This window comes from Chinchilla lanigera, unplaced genomic scaffold, assembly GCF_000276665.1.
Source record: "Chinchilla lanigera isolate Chin_1 unplaced genomic scaffold, ChiLan1.0 scaffold00017, whole genome shotgun sequence".
In the NCBI taxonomy this organism is placed as follows: Eukaryota; Metazoa; Chordata; class Mammalia; order Rodentia; family Chinchillidae; genus Chinchilla; species Chinchilla lanigera.
Window position 1 is genome coordinate 20858473 of NW_004955418.1, and position 23488 is coordinate 20881960.

Consider the following 23488-nt stretch of genomic DNA (forward strand, 5'->3'; position numbering starts at 1 on the left):
AAAATCACCAGTTTTAGAATCCTGAAATAAAATAGATGACATCACTTTCCAGAATGGTTTTCAAAATTGTGGGTTTCCTGCAGCTACAGGAGTTGGGGGAGGCGGACTAAATTAAGAAAGCTATCATCACCACAGCCATGTCTTGAGTACAGCAGATACACATTTTTGTTTTATGATATGAGACTCTTTTTTGCTAAGACAAAGTGAAAATTAGTGGCAGAAAGGCATATGGTGGTGTTTGGGACGGCAGATCCAGTCACGTACGTGTTGGGCAGTGTCGCTATTGCAGGCTGGCCGCTTCCTGTCTTTCAGCCGAAACTACCTCACAGGGCACATGTGAAAACATGGCCAGGGGCCGCATAAGCTCATGGGTTTGAAGAACCCTAAAGCTCAGCCAGTGCTGGAGGTTACATTTTCAACTAGCTCACACATAAGCCCTAACATGACCCTCACATTTTGCTTCTGGTCTTACATAGTTCTATGCTAAAGAAATTTTAACCCGCTAGACATTTAAAAGATTTGTGTAAGACACTCTGCACTGTGTAATCAATTCTGTCAAAAGCCGAAAGAAAACTAGAAAAGCACACCATTTTAAAGTATGATCTGTTGCTGATGAGAACAAATGACCTGCTGCAAGAATAAAGCTGAATGTAAGAAATGAAACGAGAATTACTGCGGTGCCCTCAGAAGCCGATGCGCTGACTACCCTTTCACTGCACTTGCTGCAGATGAAGAGGAAACCGCAGCTGCTCACCTGGGTGCTGAAGTTCACAGACACTGTCAGTCTCAACCCAGCGTCTCGGGCCACCTGCAGGCTGACGAGCCCGGCTTTCTTGTGAGCCACTGCGAGACGAGAACCCACAGCAAAAGAGATGAGGCTCTGAGCTCCGCGGCTCGGGGAGACTGTAATCCATGCAAATCTGGCACTGTTGTTTATCGCGGCTCCGGCAGTGACTTCATAGAGCTCCACAAAGAAATAATGCATTTCTACCGGAGGCATCTGACAACGAGAAAAGGACACATATATAACTATCAGCACTGTATTTTTAATTTGAGAGGATTCTAAAATTAAGAAGTGGTATAATTTGTGTGTGTGTATATATATCTATATATATCTATATATATATATATATAATGATAGAAATCATATACATTCTGCAGTACTCACTCCTCGGCGTACCCCATGGAAGCCGAGCGATGCGCTTGCAGCTGCCCCTGTCACTGTCTTAACAGAATGCATCGTCTTTACCTGCAAAGGCCTTATTCATCACTTGTCTTTTGACCTTGTAATGATAATTATTATGTCATGAAACAATACAATAAACCCTTCAGTATTATCCAAGAATCAGTAAATCTTAGTTACAAAATAAACACTTTAATCTCATTTTGCTGTCTGAAGAATGGTGTTTAGCTTTCCTTTGGCATCTATCATTCTTCATTTTTCTGGTCAACTGTCAGGAAATATGGAAATATGGAAGAACTCGACTGTCCTCACTTTTTAGAAGCCAAACTTGGCAAGTACAAAAAACTAAAGCACCAAGAAAGTATAAGTAACTATACTTAAGAGCTATTATTCCTTAATGGCCAAGTAAGCTTGAATTCACAATAGCATCTTTTAACTAAAGAGTTCAGCACATTATATTCCAATAGAGACTCTTGTCTTTATTTTCCAGTAAAATATTCCTTTTCATTGTGATGATGATTAGGATGCTACTTACAACTACTTACAGTCAAAAGAATATATTATAATCCAAGGAAAGTGCCATCCAAAATTAGGAGTGTACAGATGGTCGCCTACACATAGATAGGCTACAGACAAAAGGTCTCTTCCAGTCAAACAAAGACATTCTACAAAAACTATATTCCTGAAGTGTAGGAAGAACTGAGAGTCACACATCTATCTAAGCCTAAATTCCTAAAGGTGACTGCAGACCCCACGAGATCCCACCCCAGCTGGCGCCTTTCCGCCTTAGGTCAGATGTGTTCCGTGGGGATCTTTTGCCCCAACTAGTAGAAAATGCTATTTCCTGGGCTCAGAACTGTTCAGAAGCAGAAAACCAATGTAATAAACAATATCTTACCTATTTCTAAAAAATCTGCAGCAAATGTTTAAGCACATTTTGTCAGTTGAGAGCATGTCTCTTAATTATTACCTTGTACCAGTGGTGGCAAACCTATGGCATGCATGCTGCAGCGGGCTATTTGTATCACTGAAAGCTCTAAAAGGTTTGCTATCAATGCTTTATACATTTTGCTAATATAGAGCCATAAGATAAATCATCATGGAGAGGGCAAATGGACTGAAATTCAAGTGGTGACTTCTGATGTTGGCCCACTAACTGACTAGGTAAGCAATTCAAATTCTTCTTACCTAGAAAATGCAAATGAGTACTGAATGACTGTAGATATGGTAACTACAGATCAGACAGGCCAAAAAGTGACTGAAACTTGAGGGACAGGGGACACCACACTAACCAGTGGTGTAATTCTGAGTTGTCTGCAGTATCCACGGTCCCTGAGCACGAGTGCAGACGCAGCTGTGACCACATCCGTGGACAGCCTCGGCTCCACTCCCGGCCAGCTCTGTGGAAGCCCCATTACTAGCAACAACAACTCAGAAGCTCTTCTTCCTTATCTCATTCAATCTGCCTGATGGCCATGTCTCTAACCCTTTAATCCTACAGTCTCAGGAACACAAATAACTGGTCCAGCCTCAGCCAGCTCATTAGTGGAAGAGATAAAATTTGAACCAAGGGTTCTATCACCAAAGCCCGAAGCCCAAACCCCTAACTACTATACAGATGTCCAGGATAAGTCTGGTATAATTGGAGGCTTCCTTTGACAAAAAGTGAAGATGGTTCTTAGGCCAAAAGCTTAGAATACTTGTGTTGTTGTGCTAGGACATCCACATCCTCTCCAGGCTTACTACAGAAGCATGTAGCTGTAAAACCTGCCATGTTTATATTGCTAAGTGTTCGTTTATAGGACATAACCAGAATGGATAAAGTGTAAGCTGTGTAAAATGTATAGTAGGAACTTTTAGTACTTATGGGTTTTTTTAAAATTTTACTTTCCCAAGAACAGAATCTTCTTCCTTCTTCCCTCTTTAACAATTTCCTCTTACTGAAACAAGACTGTATGTTGACCTTGCCATACACTGCCTTTTAAGAGCTGGGAAGAGGGCTGGGGATTTAGCTCAGCGGCAAAAGCGCCTGCCTGGCAAGCGCAAGGTTGTGAGTTCGGTTCCTGGTACCGGAGAAAAACCAAAAAAAAAAAAAATTAAAAATAAAAAAAGAGCTGGGAAGACAATGAAGGCAAAAATACCTTAAACATTAGCTTCTTGGGATGCAGAAGAAAACTCAACTTTACGATTTAGAATTTTATTGGCAAGAAAAATAAGCAACACATATTTCTCCTACTTACCCAGAGCAACTTAGATATGAGTTGAGTGGCATTTCTCTAATTAGGAAAAAGGATCTATATGGCTAGCATCATCCCCTGCATCACCTACTGCATTATCTTCCCCCTTAACTACATTGTCTTTAATAGCTACGAATCCTTTTAGTGTTCTCCGCAAAGAGAGCATGCACACAGTAAGCAGTCTCCTCCCAACCCAAACCCACTCCCACTCTAATCCTCCAGCTTGTCCAGGACACACTGCTCGATGACCACGCCCCACCCCTCTCCTGCTCCTCCCACCCTGGCAGGTAATGCTCCCTCAAACTGCATCACAGCACAACTTCCCTACCTTCTAGGATCTCTCTACTTTGGTTACTGTCACCAACAACACATTTCTACCCTGCGGAAATTGTTTCCATCTCTCAAAACAAACAACTTATACTTTGCAAGAATCAAGTCCACAAAAGACTAATAATTTATCCCCCAAAATAGCTGTGAACTGATTTTGATATCAAAAGCCTTTTCTTAAAATTATAAGGCTAACATCTATGGCATGGACAGAAGTTTTAAGTCCCAGTGAGGTATTTCTAGGATTCTAATTCACCGAAAATCCCATTTTGAGAGGAAATGCAAGGGAGAACAGTAAAAATTAAATATGTATAAAGAGACATGATAACACATAACTGGTAACTTCCAGAGTAAAGTTAACACTTTGTAAATTTAGAGAAGAATTCTAACTGGTGATTTTATGGGAGGTATTATGGAGCAAGCGGTATTTTTATGAATCACTAAGGGAGAGCTATAGTTGGGAAATAAGGGGTTGGCGATTAAGGAAGGCGTGAAAATATCTGCAAGGATTGCAATGGATAAAACTTAAGTGTTTTCATGTAGGATACTATGATCAGACATTTTGATTATTGAAACTTCAGTTCTTCATTGTCAAGGTGATTGAAAGCATTAGCTGATGAAAACCTAAGTCAAGGAAAGTATGACAAAATACTATGATTTGATAAACTAGAAAAATAATCAGTGGGAATTCAAGAACATTTTCTAGCTCTAACATTACTAAAGTGTTCAAGTAGCAGCACATTAGCCCATTATCTACTGTCATGCAGCTCTAGTACACAAATTTCGATCTTTAAAATAATCTCTGATCAAAGAAAGCAATCCCTGGGACAGCAGTTCAGTGGACAGCTTAGATTAGCAAATGTTAGGACAACTCTGAAACACATGGCATTGCTGTAAACTCAATCTGCCTACAGAGAACTTACAAGTAGTGCTAAAAAGACAAAAGATCACTTTACTGAACTTTCAGTGATCGTGAGATGATTACTTGTACACCATTTAGTAAGTAATCAAAACTACTTAACTGCTGAAAGGAGAAAAGTTCTTGCAGTATAATAAAAGTAACTCTAAAAGTATGTACTGAATATTTTATGTAGAGGAGGCTGTTAACATCAAGACATTTGGACCTTCTATTGAGCATGCGTTCATTAAGCAATAGTAAACATTTTTCTGTGTATATATAGGAAAGCACTAATAAAAACAGATGAAAATAAGTCAATCACTGCTAGGAAGGCAAGAGTTGTACCATGAATAGGAATAAACAGTTAGTACCCGTGAAACACAAGTGAAGCAGAAAGCAGGGCCTGCACATAAGAGTACTGGTGCTCATGTACAAGGTTAAACGATTCTGCTAAAGGGTACATGGACTTGTGGCCTCATCTCTTAGGAGATGAAGTGTCTCGGGCACCCTGTTGCATAGGACAAGATTTAAACACAACAGGCATGTATGTCCAATAGCCCCAGTAGCTCCATGTTCAGAGGCAAAAGGGAAATGGCAATGTAAAGATGGCACTGCAAAACTTAAGGAACAGCTAATTGTGGGGAGAAATACATGGTACTAAAATTAACCTGAAATGCATACATTAAAAAGAAAACACATTGGTGCAACATGATGGTTTAGTGGACTGAGCCAATTATGAGTTCAGAGCCCAGGAGCTTTAGAAGGCAGGGCACGGCTGGAAGAAGTGGTCACTGGCGCTGTGCCTTTGGAAGGCGCACTACCCTTCCTGACCCTTCCCTTCTCTCTCTGCTTCCTGCTGCCGTGAGGTGAGCAGCTTTCCTCAGCCATGCCCTCCACCATAATGTTTCTGTTTGGAGCCAGCCGGCCATGGACTGAACCACGTCAACTGTGAGTCAGTATGAACCCCTCTTCCATTAAGTTGTGGGCATTGGTACTGTGCCCACATGACCGCAAAGCCGATGAATATGTGCAACAAGTGAAGTCACAGAATGGATCCTAGTCAGATGACAAGCACTTCTCATGTGAAACAGCTTAGGACAAGAGCCAGATCTCAACGAAGATCAGAGTCGTGACAACCAAGGGCTTGTAACCTTGGGGGACTAAAGGCAAATATTCTTTCTCTTTTGCAACCTGTGAAAGTATTAAAATCCCAGGAAGGTATGAAAATATGTATGAATCAATCTTAGAAAAGATGAATATAACTATTATAGTAATTCTCAAAAGGTGAAAAAGCAAGTAGAAAAATATAAAAAAAAAAAATCAAACCTACGGGGTTGTTATGTTAAAAGAGGCCTAGGTACAGTTACGTGTTTGAAGTAAGTGTATTTGCACGTGCTTTCTCTACTGGTTAGAGTGCACAGCATGTGCAAAGAATCACCATACTCTTGAGTTTTCACGATCTGATGGCTAGTTTTTAATGTCCAATGGCAGGAAATAAATAAGAAAACAGAGACAGGCTCATTTACAAGGATTCCTAATGTAACACGCTCTAAGTCTAAAGTCTGTGGTGCAGCCAATAGACTCAGACATCATGGCTGGGTTAACCACACGCATCTTCCCATACACAGCGGGGAAGTTTCAACACAGCAGCTTCCCGAGGACTCATTCTAAAGAGGCGCAATTAGGACTCCACACACTGCACCTCGGACTTGCTTACCTTCTCGGGTTTGAGCTCCAGGCTGATGAAGCACTGTGTTTGGCCCGCTGAACACGTTGTGGTCCCTGAGACAGACAGAATCTCATCCCTCAGGTTTACCCCTTCCTTCTGGAGAACGACGGCTGATTTGTTCAGCGTGGCTCGCCAGTGGACCTGGACATCTTCAAAGGCCCTGGGAAAAAGCAAACCCACACAAATACAGGGATGGAGTGTGACAGCAAGTGTCAAATGGAGGGAGTTATCGCTAAACTCTAGCTCCTCATCCACTGGCAGCACTTGCTCTGCCACTGATGGTGCTGAAGATGACCAATTCTCCCCATAACGGGTAGGAAGGTTCAGGCTCAGGGTCCACACGGTACTCTCCGATTACACTCAGTTTGGGAATGAACAAGCATTTGTGGAAACACTTTACATCAGGAATGTGATTACACTCAGGTCGGGAATGAACAAGCATTTGTGGAAACACTTTACATCAGGAATGTGAAAACAATATTTCTCTGCCCTTCATGCACCAGAAATGTGGAAATAAAAACTAGAGCGAAGCCTGACCTCTAGTAAATGTTTCTCATTTATCTTTTAACACGATTTTCTGTCAAGGAAGAGCATTACTGCTAAAACACGGTTGTCATTGTAAAAATAAAGTGTAAATGATGATTTAGATTTTCACAGAACATTTACGCCCAAAAGAGAAAATGTAATGAATATGCACTAGCATGTGTGCATACGAAGCAGATGTTCAGGATAAGCATTCAAACTTGTGTCTATACAGTTATTTGTAAGTAAAGTTTTGGTACCCCAAGTGTTCCTCAGAGTACAATGGTTATGTATTTGAAATTATTAAAGTATCTTAAAGACATTAAACCACAGTGATGCATGCATACCCGTGTTTGTAGCAGCAAACTTATGATAGCTAAATCTTTGAATGGTCTATATGTCCATCAACAGACAAATGGATAAAGAAAATGTGGTATCTACACACCATGGGGTACTACCTGCCATAAAGAGTGATAATCCTGAGGCATTCGTAGGTAAACGGATGCACCTTGAGACCTTAGTAGTATGTGGAACAGGCAGATACACAAGCTTAACTATCACCTGCTTTCTCTTATACGAAGAACTGAAAATATAAATACAGTGCAAGATAGAAGATAGATAATAGGAAGTAGAGTGCTACTAAGAAAGCATGATAAATACGAGGGGAGGACTTCAACCACCTGACCTCTGCAGGGTGCTTTCTGAAGTGTGACACATCCCAGGCAGCACTGGGTATGATCCAAGGCAAACGTCTTTAATCTTAGATCCAGGACCAGAGACCCAACACAGCAGACCCCGCCCTGCTTCCCAGCAGCGCCTCGCCTGCCACCAGGACCGCATGCGTCCCCATGCAGCACTGGACGGAGAGCCCGGATGCCCACTGCACACACCCGTGTGCGCACACTCACACTCACATGCACGCGCACACACCTGTCTGGCTGCCTCGTGACGACAAGGCGCAGTCCTCTCTCCTCGGTTCCTGCCCGCAGCTCCAGCTCCCTCTGGGAGTCCTCGCTGAATCCCAGGATGCCATTGTGCAGGTCACTTCCTGAGAAGCACAGTGGAGTCTGTCACACGTGAGGAGTGAGAGACATGTGTGCTCAGCGAGCGCGACCTCCCAGAGAGTATTAGGCCAGACGCTCGCGGGTGAGGGGTGGGAAGTACAATTTTAAAGACTTTACTCAGAACAGATGTAAAAACAGGTAACATCAAGGCAGATGACTGACCGGGGCAGACCGGGGGAAGGAGACATCGCGCTATAACCCCACCTGCCAAACGCCCAAGCGCGCGCACACACACGCCCGTCTCTGATGAGAGCCCGCTTCCCCAGCACAGCACCGCACTCCGCACACTGCACACTGCTCACCTGTTGGAAGCCTGTACCCGCCCCCATGAGTTCTAGCATCGCAGCAGGCGTTTTATTTACTGCTGTGCCCACAGCACTGAAAAGAGTGCTCAATATGTGGCAAGCATTTCACAAATATCTGATGAATAAGTGAAGCGGATTTGATTGATTTACCTTCTGGTGAGTGGACTGACCAAAAGGCCATGTAGGTTGCATAGCTATCTGCCTCAGAGCCATACAGAACTATTAAAGTCCTGAGCATCTCTGCAGTGAGCACCTCCCTGCGCAACACTCCAGGCTACAGGACTCACCACACTGAAGAGTCCGCATAGACTGGAACAAGCCCGGGGTCCTTACGACACTGAGACAGTCACTGCACGACCTGGCCTGCGCCTGCGTGCATTCTGGGACTGAGGACCTCCCCACGCACAGCGTCAGCTCTGTTCTAGCTCCCAGTGGCCTGGGTTTGCAAAATTATCCTAGAAGTGATGACCCTAAAGCAATTCACTTTTTAAACATGCAGATACCCATCACCCAGAAACCTGGTTCCTGAGGTTCCAAGGAGAGAGAACTTCTAAAGGTAGAGCTTTGACTAAGTTAAAGACATAGAAAACCATGAAGGTCCCAATAAGGGAGAGCCGGAACTCGGCAGCCCCTGGCCTACTGCTCCTCAGCTCTGAACTGTAGGGAAATTCAGAGCCATGTGTTACAGGCGTGCCCAACGCCACGTTGGTTCCAATTCTCATTGCCACCAACTCATCCCTACCTAGTACCAGTCCCCGACGGTGACTTCTCTCTGGTAGCAACTGCTTCCTTGGCATCCTGGGCAGGCACTTGTCCTCTCTATGTAGATTATGCCCTTCTCACGAGCAGAATTCTCATTTGATTGTCCACAGCACTAGCGACTGGCATGGGCCTAATGAAATGAATACCCCCCTTGTCCCATCAGCAATGCTAAATGAGAGTCACATTTCTAGCAAGATAATTCCAGGCCTCCAATGTGCCAGTGGTCGAAACCAAACCAAACAATTTTCTCCCTGATTTACTTTAAAATTATGTTCTAAACTCTAGATATGAAAATATTTCTATGAAGAGTAGAATTAAGAAAAATCAGCAACTTACTGGTCTAGTTAAAGCAGGAATATTATTAACAAAAGATTCAGGGAGGGGAAAGATGAGGGGAAAAACATCTGCAGGCAGTGAAGGAGCGCAGGATAATCTGACTGCGTGGTGGGGACCAGAGGTGGTACCAGGGATGGTACCTGTGATGCTAGGAGGGGTTGTGGTGAGGAGCCAGTCGTCTCCCAGATACATGTGTGACCACTGTACCCCTCTGGAAGGAGCGTGTTAGTCCACCAGCTAGCAAGGTTCTTTTTACACCACGCCCAACTATTACCAGCCAGGGGCATTCAGCTCGCAGCACATAGGTGGGGAGACACTGGTAGCCACGCTGCCTATAAGTTTGGATAAACTTATTAGGACAAACTAGGACAAACTCATTGCTAAATATGTTCACTGTTAGCCCTGGTCATATTCAAATCATTTTAATAAAATATCTACGTGATAAAATGGGGAAGAGGATACTGACTACCAAACTAATAACAATATGTAGATAACATTAAGCCAATGTGAATCAAAATTAGTAATTAACTTGTAGGGCTGGGGATTTAGCTCAGCGGCAAAAGCGCCTGCCTGGCAAGCGCAAGGTCGTGAGTTCGGTTCCCGGTACCAGAGAAAAACCAAAAAAAAAAAAAAATAATAAAGTAATTAACTTGTAGCCTGTAGCGTTGAACTTAAATTTGTAACACTCTAAATAAACTGAAGGAATAAAAGTGATATTAATTCTAATTGGTATAGATCTGTAGGAAACATAAATGGGAGGTATTAGATATGAAAAGTAAGTTGACGAAGGTAAAATTATGACTGAATTATAAATGAATGGATAAAATAAAGTCTAGAAAGAATCTCATTCTACAAGTATGTTTTGAGCATGGTGAGTAATTAATAAAAAAGTATTGTGCTTTTGAGATTGCTGAGATCACAGTAAGTTTCAAATGTTCTCCCCACAAAACAATGTTAAGAGTTTGAGATGAGAAATATATTAACCAGCTGGAGTTAATGATTTCACATCATATTTATAAACTGTATCATCATTTTGTAACCTGTAAGTACATATAAATTGTCAGTTTATAATAAAAGGATCTTAAAAATCATGAAATAGCCTTGTTTCTACACTAATTAATGTAAGACATTTGACAAGATGATCTATTACACTTAAAGAAATATGGTACTATTTCAGAAGTAGATTGAAAATTATTACTAAAAGATTATATAGAATACATGCGAAACTATTAAAAGTAATTAAAATTTAAGCTATTAATACCTGATAGCACAATGGCTGTATCAACACTGGGTTAAAAGGAAAAAAGTTTTAATCTATTTCACAACAAATACAAAGAATTTCTTAATGAGATCTTTGCCTAAGGGTGGATTACCAAAACTGGTAAATTTAGCATGAGATTTTAAAATAGAACAGTAATCATGTTTCAGTGTTTAAATTGAGTACTTTCTAGTGAAAGGACATGGATTTAAACAGTTTACCTGTACTGTGAAAAATATAGCCTTATAGAGCGTGTAACTGGCTCTGATCTAGTGGACATAAGCACTCCATGAAATTGTAGCCTGGTACCTGAAAACAGCTATATTTACCATGCTTTGGGGAAAAATGTTTTAATGGAAGACTATAAGTGACTCGAGTAATTCACCCTCCTGTGTTGGAGACAGCTTGATCTTATTACAGATTCTCTACTGCAAAAGTGCACATTTTGCCCCCTTCATTCAAAGATACCTGCAATAATAACCACGGCAAAAGCTGCGAATCCAGAGTCATCCTTTCCCTTTATGACCTGTGCTCCGCCTTGAGGGTCTGTGAGAAACACATAGAAGAACTCCTGCCCCTCGGGGTCCTCATCGTCCACAATTGGAATTGACACTCTCTGTTCTCTTTCTCCCTCTAGAAATGTGAGGGTCAGCATTTGCTCCTCAAAGTCCAACTCCTCCACTGCCCAGTGGAGGTTGGCTATCCCGTCGGCGTGCTGAAAGGGCAATGCATTTGGTTCCTTCTGAGCACATCTTCCTCCGAAGGTTCTAACTGTGATGCTGACATTTCCGGCAAATCCACCTGTTCTTCGGATGAGAATTTCTGCAGCATTGAATGTGCCATTCCTCATCTCCTCTTCCACGTAAACAGTGGCGGGCCCGAGACTAAATGTTCCATGGATGGAAACATTGGCCTCAGGCTTGTCAGGCACGGTGGACGTCCCGTGGAGGGTGACAAGCTTCTCAGGCATGGCAGATGTACCAGGTGCCTCAGTAACAATGGCAACCATCTCAGTCACCTGTGGAATGGCAGTTGTCCTTCCTGTGTCGGGATGTGTGGTGGAGTCGGTGTCTACAGGGATAAGAGTGGTGTCAACTGCCACAGCCAAGGCTGTCGTAGGGACAGAAACACCCACACCTGCCGGACGGTCATCATCCAATACTGTGATCACTGCAACACTGAAATCTAGGTTCAGGCGTGGTCTCCAATTGGCATCCAACTTCTCTACTCCCCTCATTTCTACGGAAGTGAGATTAATGTAAAAAATTTCTTCCGTCTCAGGAATCTGATCATTAATAATGGTTATCTCAAAATCAACCTCCGCTTGGAATTTGTGAAAAAACATTTCCCCGCTCTGAACCAGCTCAAAGTCTTCCATGGGCCTGGCGCTTCCTGCAGTTGTCTCGTAGGAGACCTTAATAAGGTCACCTTGGAACCCATAGAGCCTCTGCACTCGTAATCTGATTGGTCGCTCATCCTCTGACACCGTGAGATTTCGTGAACTAGGGGAGAACTGGAAGACTCCCGTCGGTTCGATTTCAGCAGTGGTGAAACCTGACCTGAAAAAAATTAAACCATAAAAATTGATTATTTAAAAAAATACTCCTGTTTCATATATTGAAGATGCTGCTCATGAGGGAAGCACCTTAGAAATACAGGACCTTGCAGACTCTATCAGACCCTACTGACTTATTGGTAAGTAAGAGTGCAAGAAGCATCCGAGCAGAAGCTGCAGCAGAGACAGCAACGAACAAGGTGTAGCTGAGTGAAGAGCTGAGGTCCCTTCTCCGGGTGGCCTAGGAGCGGCCTGAGGGATAGGAAACATCAGGCTCCCCGTGATCACTACAAGAGGATGCCTCCAACTTTCTTACCCAATGCGTGCAAGTATTTGCTGGTGCCAGGAGAAAAGTCTCACTTCTCCCAGTGTCAGTAAGGGACTGTTCCCTCATAAATGTGTATGTAAACCTCAGACTTTATATACAAATTGAAAGAAGCTTTCATCACTGAAAAAAATGTAGCCTATAGATTTCTGTTGTGAATCAATAATTGTACCAGAAGTTGCAGTTGGGCGTCCATCAGTCTAATTCTGACCACAGAGATTTTCATTGTTAATAGTTGTTTTTTAATGTGTAAAGAATGTATGTACAAATCGAGGAGGACGTGGTAGGTCCCACCACTGTTGTCAAGTAGCTGTCGCTCAGCATGTGATGCTAGGTTCATTACGTGATCTAGAAATCACTTTCCTCAGAAAGCAAATGAGGTGAGTAGCAGCATCTACCTCAGTTGTTGCTGGGGAGAGTGGAGTGTATGTGTGTGTTCGTGTATTTCTGTGTGAGCCTATATATACACAACTTCAAACAATGAGTTCCTTGCAATAAGCACCATAAAACGTTGCCAATGGTATTTGAAGCTTTGACCTTAACATATGCTCTCTGAATAGTTACTGTTTAAATATATGTTTAATGTCTAATCTAAAGCCACATTCGATTCCACCAATGGACAACCTGCACTCATAAATAGGCACACAGGGGTACTTCAATACATACTCCTTTTGTCCTCATATTTTTCCATTTTTTAAAATAAGTAAAATTAAGACCAGAAAGACCAAGTAACTTTCCGAAAGTCATGTGACAAGAGGCACAGCCAGCACTGAACCCCCAGTGCACGGCTCTCAGTGTGTTGCCTGCTGTTTGGGTCAAACCCATCTCGGGCGTGAAGCAAACAGACTGCTTCCAGGCGGAAACTCCACAGAGTCCTCATTGATAAACAGCAAAATTAAATAAAATTAAATTACACTCGAAAGAGCCACTGGTTTAAACAAGTCACACCGCTACACCATGTGATGCTTTATTCTTACTGCTCATCACTGAGGGAGACTGAGTGTTTTAAGCTCCCTCTAAGGACAGGCGAGTTCGCCAGCAGGTGTGTGAGGCCTGTGTGATGCAGGCACATGTGTGTTCAAGCCAGAGGTCACTCGAGCTCGGTGTGGGGCCAGCAGAGGGGAGAAGGCCGTCTCCCTCGCCCTCTCCGCGGTGCCTGGCACTGCACTCTGTACCCGGGTTGGCCTTACCGAAGCTGAGCACCGCCCGGGGCGCTGCTCCGCACTCCTGCCAGATGGATGACAAAGGCCTCTGTCCGGCCTGGGCTGGGAAACGTCCACAGCGACATCAGCTGCTGCCCTTCACCGTGGGCAAAAGACAGGCTCCCTGAGGGGGAGAGAGAAGGATGTCGCGTCTCGTTCCTAAATACAAATCTGACTCTTACACGTGTGGTTAACGATTTGCTTTTCCAAAATTTGATTAAACCCAACAAAATACAGAAAACATTTCCAGAAAGCCCCCTGCCACATAAACCTTACTCTTGCTCCCTGTCTACTCTTCCTGTTTATTTCGTTTTCTTTCCGGGCTCAACTAGCAAACCCAGTAGCGAAAGGAGAATGATGGGGCCAAGCGTTGATTTGTATTTGCCGTCAGGCTTTGGTTAAACTCTGGCTCCAACGTATTCCCACAGACACTGCAGTAGTGTGGTGGGAAATACCACAATGTGCGCATTTCACTTTTGCTAACTTCAGGAAAAAAGGCACAAATAACGGGAGGAATATAATTGGTTACAACCGAATACGACCATTAAATCTAGTCAATGAGATTATGGTGTTTATTATGTTTTTCACTGTGTTTAAAAATTTATTTAAAATCTTAAAAGCTAACCAAACATATCTGAAGACAGAGACCTATTGTTTGAGAACTCTTGTTATTTTAGCTTAATCATGTTATTTAAATTCATTACACATCTTAAGGTGGATTTCATACGTAAGCACAGTAACACCTATAAAGGACAATGTTTCCACACAGAAAGCATAAGTGGTTACTAATACAAAAAGAGGTTTTCAAAAGCCCTAAGTTATATGAAGTTGTGCATATCACCCAGAGCAACAGAAAAGGCAGGGGGTGACAAGTAGGTGTCGCTGCAGAAAAAACTGGGCCAGAAAACAGGTAACAAAAATAACAAGGCACCTTGAATTAAGTGCCGCAAGGAAAATCCTTTGTAGGTTCCCAGTCCCCAAGGATCCTCTGGCTATGGCGCCCAATCAAGCACTTAAATTCACTCTGCATTCATGGGGACTACTGTTGGGATGGCAGCTGGCATGTCACAGTCCTGAGCCCTCCCTCCTATCTACTCAAGGATTTCTGTTTTTCTGCAGTTTCTCTGCTGACTGAGAGCTGGAGAAATTAAAACCATCCATCCTCACTGAGAAATGGGTTTCTTCCTTCTGCTGGGTTCACTGAATTTCTAACTGCTGGGACGACGTTCTCCTAGTGACCAGCAGGACGCGGTAAATGAAAACCAGGAGCACAGGGCTCTCAGCCACCAAGCATCCTCCACGGCTGCCACCCCATGATCCGCAGCAGCGAACAGGTACATGGATTCAGCTATATCTTTTCTTATTATTGTACTGACCAGGTTTTTAGAACCGTTTTTTAACAAGCTCCTCACGTACTGCTCGAGTGCTTAGGGATCACTCTTTTGAAGTAAGAAATGCAGGATTTTTTGCCTGCAAGAAAGCCTCCTCTTCCTCTTTATCAAGCAGTGTGCGGCCCTGAGCACTTCCACATGGATGCACCATATTGGAAACCACTGGCTCGGTGTCCAGAGGAAGGGAGACCAAGATGGCGGCCCAGGACGGCTGCATGACCCGCAGGCCCGCTCAGGAAAGCCCCACTTACCCAGCACAGGGGTCATGTTGCCAATGACCACGGACTCAGGGATTTCCCAGCCAGGAGCATAGCCGGTGGTCCAGGCAACCGCAAGCGCACCATACGTGCCTCTCCTGGAGATGGTCACCTGGCTCATGCCACCAGTGACGTCCATGAGCCGGACAGCCGTGGATTCAAATCCAACCTGAGGAAACACATGCTTAGAGGCTTTTACCTCTCTCTAACATTACCTGATTTCTGAAGAGTGGGTTAATGTTAACTTTCCTTTTTATTATACAATATATTTTTGCCTAATATTTCAATGAAAGGGAAATGCTTAAGAAATAACATCTCACATTTGAAAAGCTATTCTGATTATATACTCTATACTCTCTCTCTCTCTTTCTTAGAAATAATTCTTTGAATGAATAATTTCCAAAAAAAGAAAATGCAGTCACAGTTAAATGAAAGCAAAAGATTTAAAATGCCATTTTAATATAAACTGTGCATGTCTATTTCCAGAAATTGATCCTTCTAGAACTTAAATTTAACTTGTTTCTAAGGTATAATAACGTATTTCTTCATTTCTAAAATGAGCACTATGAACCAGACCCTCTACTAAGATTTTTCAGCCCTTTGGTGCCATTAGCAATAATTGCACCTGGATAACCCTCATTGGCTACGATACTGCCACTGCACAAAAGCTGACCTTTTGATTCAATTTGATTTTTTTTTTTTTTTGTGAGAATCAGGAGCTTAAAACATTTTTAAAATACATATATTTTCAAGAACACCAAATAAGATCTTGTTTTAAAGGCAGTCTTCCCAGGATGTGTGTTTTGTAGGTGAGATAAGCTCTAGTTGATGGGTTAAATCAAACCTCACTCCTGGCTTCATACTGTGACCTGCTTGGACAGCTCGTTTAGCTCTTTTAGCCTGGACAACTATAAATTTGGGATAGCAGTTCATCAATACTTATCTCCTGGGACTCATTCTTCCCTTCCTGAATTGGAATGGAGAACAACTCATGGGGGGAGGGATTCAGAGTAGCTCTGGAGCTACAGAGGCAAGAACAATGACAGCTTATCTTTAATGCAAGACACTGGAGTCTCCACAACAGTGCAGCTTCTGCCTAGCAATGCCCAAAGCTGCGGGTGAGGCCATGCTCGCCTTACATGCAGAAAGCGGGATGCAGGGGCCTGCTCTACTCAGGTATTTTTATGATGTGGGGAAAGTGCTCAGAGAGTAGCTGAAGAGCATCCTCTAATAGCCACAGTCCACACCAGCCCGTGTTCCTGCCCGCTCACCTGCCAGGATTCCATGTCGGTATCTTGGGCCAGGTCTGCCCGAGGAGTTATATTTTGTAGTGGCTACGCATGCTGCCGTAGCCATAGTCCTGGCCCCATCTCTGTACATGAAGAGAATTGGCCTAGAGGACAGTCAAGTCCTCAAGTTGCTCTCTGTCTTCCCATGAATTTATGAGGTGACTGTGAAGTGATCTTTCATGCAATGAGCTCAGAGGACAGAAAGACTCTTGAGCGACCATGTCACAAGTGGCCAGAGGCACTCATCTCGGCCAGAGCAAACTGGCCAAGGCAGGCAAACCAAACCCGACTGCTAAAGACCAACATGCATACCGTGAGTAAGTGAGAAAGTCTAGGGTGTTCGTTAGGGTTTTGCTATGATTTTAATGACTGAGCAGAAATACCTCAAGATTAAATATCTGATATCAAAAGAAGACCCGAAAGTTTTGACTTTCTGTGACAATTTAAAAATTTCTATGTCTAACACTCAAGTTCTACAAGAAAAACAGCTTTCTAAAACTCTGAAGAGAAAACATACTTTCTAAATAATGCCCCAGAACTGAAAAATTATTTTTATATCATGTATATAGTACGTCTACTCTGATATTCACAGGACTAAGTCGATTTAAAGAAACAGTTAATCTTCAGGAGTTTTCTAAACGCTTGATCCATCCTGACAAAGCCGTCCTCTAGTGGTGCATAGAGAGTACTGCACCCAGGGCCTTTACCTGAGAATTGGCAGCTTTCTCAGGGACAGGAAGGACAGCTGACTTGGCTTCCTGGAGAATTGTTGGGCTGCCATCGAAATTTCCACTAACAAGCGTCACAGTCACCAGCTGCAAGGTGAAATTGGAGCCCAGGGACAGAAAGACCTATAAACAAAAGCCAGAGTTTTTTTTAGAAGTAAGAAATAATCAGGCTAAAATAGTGACATTTGCCCCGAGCCGTCAGCACTCTGCAGGTCAGTTCTGCTCCTCTGTAGCAGCTTCACCTGAATGTCCACCCCTTTGTCTTAAAGCAAGACACCGGCACCGAGTGTGTGGGGCGGGCAGCACTAGTCACAGAGTATGGGAACAAAACTTGCAAACTTTGCACATGTGCTCCCACGAACTCAAGGATGACAGGAATTAGGTAGTATCTGCATGAGAACTGTATCAAGGATAGGGAGGAGGACACTGTTGAACAGTGTCAGCTTCTAAACACCAGCAAAGTCGGCAGGTCCTCTTCATTGAGTGACAACTAATAGCTCTCATGACAATCGCTCAAGATGGGTAATGACTTATGTGTCTTGGTTACTTGGATATTTTGGATATATAAAAATAAAGCATCTCTTAGATTACCAAGGCTCAAAATTTTAGAACTTAACAAAATAGGGAAAATTTTGAACTTCCAAACTGGTGCTATACTAAAAGTATTTTTTTTTTAGACATGTAACACATTTTCCCATAGAAACGCTGTTACTGGGAACGGCCAGCACCCAGATTGTCCCATTACAGGGAAAAGTCTTAAAACGTCTACACCTTTGTTGAATGCACCCATTTCTGTAAAGCAGCTCCCCCTCTTCCTCCTCCTCTTCCTTCTTTGTATGGTGGTGCAGAGGGCCAAACCCAGGGCCTCACCTACCCCAGGCAGGTGCATCCCCAGCCCAGTCTATTCTTTTAAATATAATGAATTTAAACACACAGCACACGCTCTAATGTAGAAAACATACAGGTTCCAAGTACTGTCAACACGAGAGTAAGTGATGTTTCATTCATTCAAAACGACACTCACTGAACGTGAACCTGTGTCCAAGTGCTAAGGAATCCCATCCCAGCAGCGTAACTTCAATTGCGCGCATCCCACCCTTCCTGCTGCAAGTGTTCCCTTCCCCTGTGAAGGTCAATGGCTTCCCAGCTGGTGAGTTTTTACTCTACAGAGCACAAGGTCAGGTCTCATCTTCCTGCTCCAGTCACTTCCGTCTTCCTACACAGCTCTCTGCTTGTGGGCCCACCCAGGACACCCAGAGTTAAGGCTGCAGTCCACCCCTGCAGTGCAGGAATTCAGCATTAAAGCTGACCATGAGCCACAGCATACTTAAGGAAAAGCTGATTCAGCTACAGAAGAAGAGAGGTTAGATGAGTTTGCAAAGGAACTGGAATGTTTTTAGGCGCTGATCCTGGTCTCCCTATTCCCTTGACCCAGGACCGCCTCGTCCACACCATTTGATGACTTCCCATCATTCGTGACAGCCCTGGGGCACAGACAGAAGCAGTTCTTAGTCCATGACATCCTGCGCACACCTCCCACCCTTGCTTACCCACGCACTTTATAAATCAGCTCTTAACGGCCCTTCTTCTGTGCTAGGCAGAGAGCACACACGACAGGAACTGGGTCTCATCTTCGTGTGTTCAGAGCTTTCGGTGACGGACAGAGTCAGTGCTCAATGAATGACCCCACCCACACGTGGAAGCCCTCCTGCAGCCTGACCTGCAGCTCTTTAAACCCAGACGTGCTCCTGTAGAGCACCAGGGACCTCCCTCAGCTCCTGGAAGCCCCAGTCGTTAGCGGGTGTGGCACCCATGTACACTCCCGGGTCCTGGTGCCCAACCTACAGCGGGGGCCTTTTAGCTTTCAGAGCCCAGTGCAACCTCTCTCTCTGCACAAAGACCCACTCGGAGGTGAGAAGCCACAATGTAGGTGCTTCGGGACGCCAGGGCCTTCAGTGACCTCTGCGGCCGATCTTCCCCCTTACTAGCTTTTACCCAGGGGCTGGAGCAGGGGACCATGAGAAAGCCCTGTCCTTGGTTTCTGCACACATCTCACTTGCCCCAAGAACTACCTCAAAACACTCGCTCAACACAACCTAGTAACTTATGTGCAGTCTTCCACCATACATCCCGAAATGTGACGGAGCAGGGGCCCTGCCACCTGAAACAGGTTAGGGAGAGACATCACAGGAAGCAGTGGAGCAAGCTTCGATACATGCATATGCCAGGAAACTTCTGCGACTCTCTATCGAAGCTAGTAGTCATAAAAACCACTAACATAAGTTCAAAGACATTCATACATAATCCAAACATGGTACTAGGAAAACTGAGTATCTTTGTGAACTATACCATTGAGCTTCCCCAGGGAAATGGAGAGGACCACTAGCCCTCAAACTCTTCTAGGTACTGAGACAAACGAAGAGCCAGGCGTGTGCCTGTATCACGTATTCTGATTTTCCTCGACACAGTCGGAGAGTACCTTTGCACGGTGTTCATCGCTTAGTAAAGTATAATCTTCCCTGTGGCAAGCCTTATTGGTAAATGAAACTGACATATAAAACAATACATAGCTACTCTTTGAAAAGTTAAAAGAGGGACCTCTCGTGTTCACTAGCAGATTACAACCTGAATCTGTTCAGAAAGCAATACTGTGAGTGCATGTGAAAACATTTTGGGCTACATAATTTAAACAGAATGTGCATTTTATTTCTTCTCGTTTGTAAATCTGACTTCACGCAATGGTACTCTGGTTAAACTGATGCCCTCTCCTCTTCCAGTGTGTGTTCTTTATTCCAATCTCCATGATGTTTAGATATAGGACATGCAGTCAATTTAGAAACTGATAAGTCCGGGTCATGGCCTCGAGCCAGTTTTCCAGAGAATTCGAGGAATATCAGAATAACAACGAAACCCACATCTCACTAAGAAGCCCCTTTTATTAGATACCAACCAAAGTGAAGACCTAGGTGCGCAAAACATTAAAAGGCTGCATAGCCGGAATCAGTGTAACGGGACTGTTGCTCATTCTGAGTGGCAGCTTATTTTCTATTGATTATAAGTTTATATTAAACTTACATAAAATAATAGGAAACGCTCTCGTGTTTCTCCTGTTAGTGTTTCCTGTGGCTTCGTGCACTGCCCTTCAGCAATGCGGGCAGAGTTCAAACTTTCTGTCACTTTCAGGAACATGAGGTGATGCCCTACATGGATTAAAACTCCAACCTCACATTCAGTCAAAGCTGCCCTCTTTCTTCCCGCTCTTGCCAGACCCACAGCTCAGGACTGAATGTGGGGAAGGGAAAACATTTCAGGTGACATAATTTAAACACAATGTGTGTATTACTGCGTGTGTATTACTATATTATGATTATTCATTCCCCTTGGACCATTCCACAAATCTCTGGCACTTCCAGGACTGAGGTAAAGGGAAGGCCTCTCTGAGGCAGAATGACCAAAGTCTTGCCTCTCTGCCCAACTCCTCATTGGCTGATGCCCCTGGTCACTTCAGTCTACCAGCTCTGCCGTGGAACTGACTGGAGTTCTCAAAGCCGCCGGAGTTCTACCTCCGCCACCCCTCAGCAATGATTCTATCTGGGCTACCTTCCTTAACCTGGAAATAATCAGTCCCAAATGCCATAAAGTACCCATGTGGGAAATAATTAATTAATTAATATGGGAAATACATTAACCTTTCTCCTATCACACAGAATACATAAAATGTACCATCCTTGGGGAACCCAGACACAGTCTCTCAATCCCTGTCCGTGAGTTCTGACTGAGAAAGACTGCTGGTATACCCACTGGGCCTGCAGCAACACACACATTCTCATCATTCCCAGCTCAAACGCTGGCACCACAGTCTGCTGCCCTCTCATGGCCATCTCAAAAAACCACAGCCAACCTGTAGGGTTCCACAATGCCAAGGAGAAAAGCAGGTATCAGCCTCTATTTGTGCAGCCTCTCGTACTGCACTGCCCACTCCGTAAGCACTAAATAAGTTCCTGCTAGAATCTGGACATGCCTGTACTATATCCATTTAAGAATACATTTATTCATTTGAGATCTGCAGTCATGTTATCCCAACATTGCTATGTACTTCTAAGGTTTCATTTAAATATCTGAGTAAGATTTCACACTGATGACAAGACAAGCAGGGGCTCTCCCGAAGGAGTTCCACCAGGATGATCAGGAAACCGCAGTGAGGCAACACACCTGGCTCTTTATTGGCACCGTGTCCACCATATACTTTGCACCATCTTCAACCACCAGCTGCCTCTCTGCATGTTCAGTAGCAACTGGCTGTTCTTCATGCTCAGACAGTATTTGAAATTTAACAGCCACATCTCCAAAGGTTCCAGCAAGCCGGGTTATATTAATTTGGATGGATCGAGTAAGGTTCTGCCCAATAAGTATAGACTGGTGCTCTGAATATAGGGCAAATAGTCCGTGAGGGTCATCATTGGCCGACACAGAGAACCACGCAATGCTATTGTCCAGATCCAGCTCTGCTCCTCCCTCTATGGAAACCAGCTGGACGGCGTATGCTTCGTCCGTCTCGGGGGTGTCGTCTGGCAGCAAGTGAACGTCAAAACTCCCCTCGCTCTCTCCATCAGCAATAGTGAAAACTCCGTTTGTGGAAAGGAAGTCTCCAGTGACATCAAACTCACTACTTAATTCCCAGTAAACCTGCAAAGGAAAAAGAAATCCAGCAGAGTTATCTAATTTGCAATACTGAATCACAAACCCCGAAATGTTTTCCTGAAATGTACAGAAAGAAAATTTAATTATTTATCATAAACTCAAAGCCAAACCCTTGAAGTATATGTTAATAGCTTCTTCAGGGAGCCACATGCAACCCTCAGGACAAGATTATGGTATCTCAGGTGGAGATGCAGCTCAGTGGTACAGCACTTGAGCAGTACGTGGGAGGTCCTGGGTTCAATCTGCACGACGTATATAAAAAGATTATAAAATCTCACTTTTTCACCTGATTCTAAAACAGTAACATGATTTAAAGAGATAAATATAAGCAAGTTAATTTTAAAATGCCAGTTCCAAAAATACATCCATTAGAACCATAACCAATATTACCAGCTGAAAAGTAAATAGATGATTTGGCAAGTCACACTAGAATTGTTCTCCTAATATCTATTAAATATCAAGAATTAGTCATTATTTTCCAAGCACTGTTGACCTCCAAGTTGTACAGTTTCAATGGAAGAACAACTGTTAATCTCTAGGACAAGTATATAAAGGAATTTTACAAAACATGTTTTTCAAGCAAACGACCTTGATCTGTTAAGCAAATACCATGAGAACTTCCCAAAACATCCCCAGCCTCCATAAAGATTCACACAAATGCCACCTCTTAAAGACAGTTACTAAATGGGAAAATTCTGCGAGGAAATAAAGCCATGAAGAATAAGCAATTTTTAAAAAAATCATTGAGACTCAGGTCCTAGAGGTTTCACATTACAGCAGACAATAAAATCCACAGGCGTTACTCCTTCATGACTCAGAGTAAGGAAGCTCTTTTCAAGTAACTGTAACCCAATTTAACTTAAAGAGACAGTTAACTAGGGTTGCATGAAACGTGGAGAGCAAAGGTCTTTAAAAAGCGTCTCAGCTTCTCTGAAAACTCAAGCAACCTCAGTGTACCAAAACCTTTCATCAGGAAACGTGTACGTGTGCACACCATGAGATGGCATTCGCCGCAAAGAACAACAAAATCATGCCACGCGCAGGAAAATGCGTGGAACCACAGACCATCCTGCTACATGAAATAAGCCGGACTCAGAAAGTTAAATATCGCATGTTTTCTTTTATGTAGGAAACTGAATTAATTCATCAATTAGTTAATTAGACACAATGACAGGAAACCGGGAGGCACACTTTTAGACATGGGGAAGGGATGAGAAGGCAGAGGAGGTAATGGCGTAGAGATGTTAAATGCATGTAGGAATTTACAAAAACCTCATCACTGTATTAATAACATACGCTGACAGTAGAACAACTATGTTAACTATCCTGTGTATACATACATACAAAATTTCTCCTTCTTTCCCTTCTCTTTTCCCACATCCCAGTTGCCCTTTACCCTTGAGTGTTTTCCTATCATTT

The 23488-nt window shown here is 43.4% G+C and overlaps 1 protein-coding gene across 1 annotated transcript in view; it reads right to left on the minus strand.

Annotated features, from left to right (window-relative positions):
- Positions 1-23488, minus strand: part of Adgrv1 (adhesion G protein-coupled receptor V1) — a gene marked incomplete in the record, with an annotated part of 436569 nt that overhangs the window by 255150 nt on the left and 157931 nt on the right. Inside the window, 8 exon segments of the mRNA XM_013512957.1 lie at positions 755-1000; positions 6363-6534; positions 7827-7944; positions 11090-12180; positions 13692-13827; positions 15346-15520; positions 17348-17491; positions 21581-22054. Coding sequence (XP_013368411.1) covers positions 755-1000; positions 6363-6534; positions 7827-7944; positions 11090-12180; positions 13692-13827; positions 15346-15520; positions 17348-17491; positions 21581-22054 — 2556 coding nt within the window.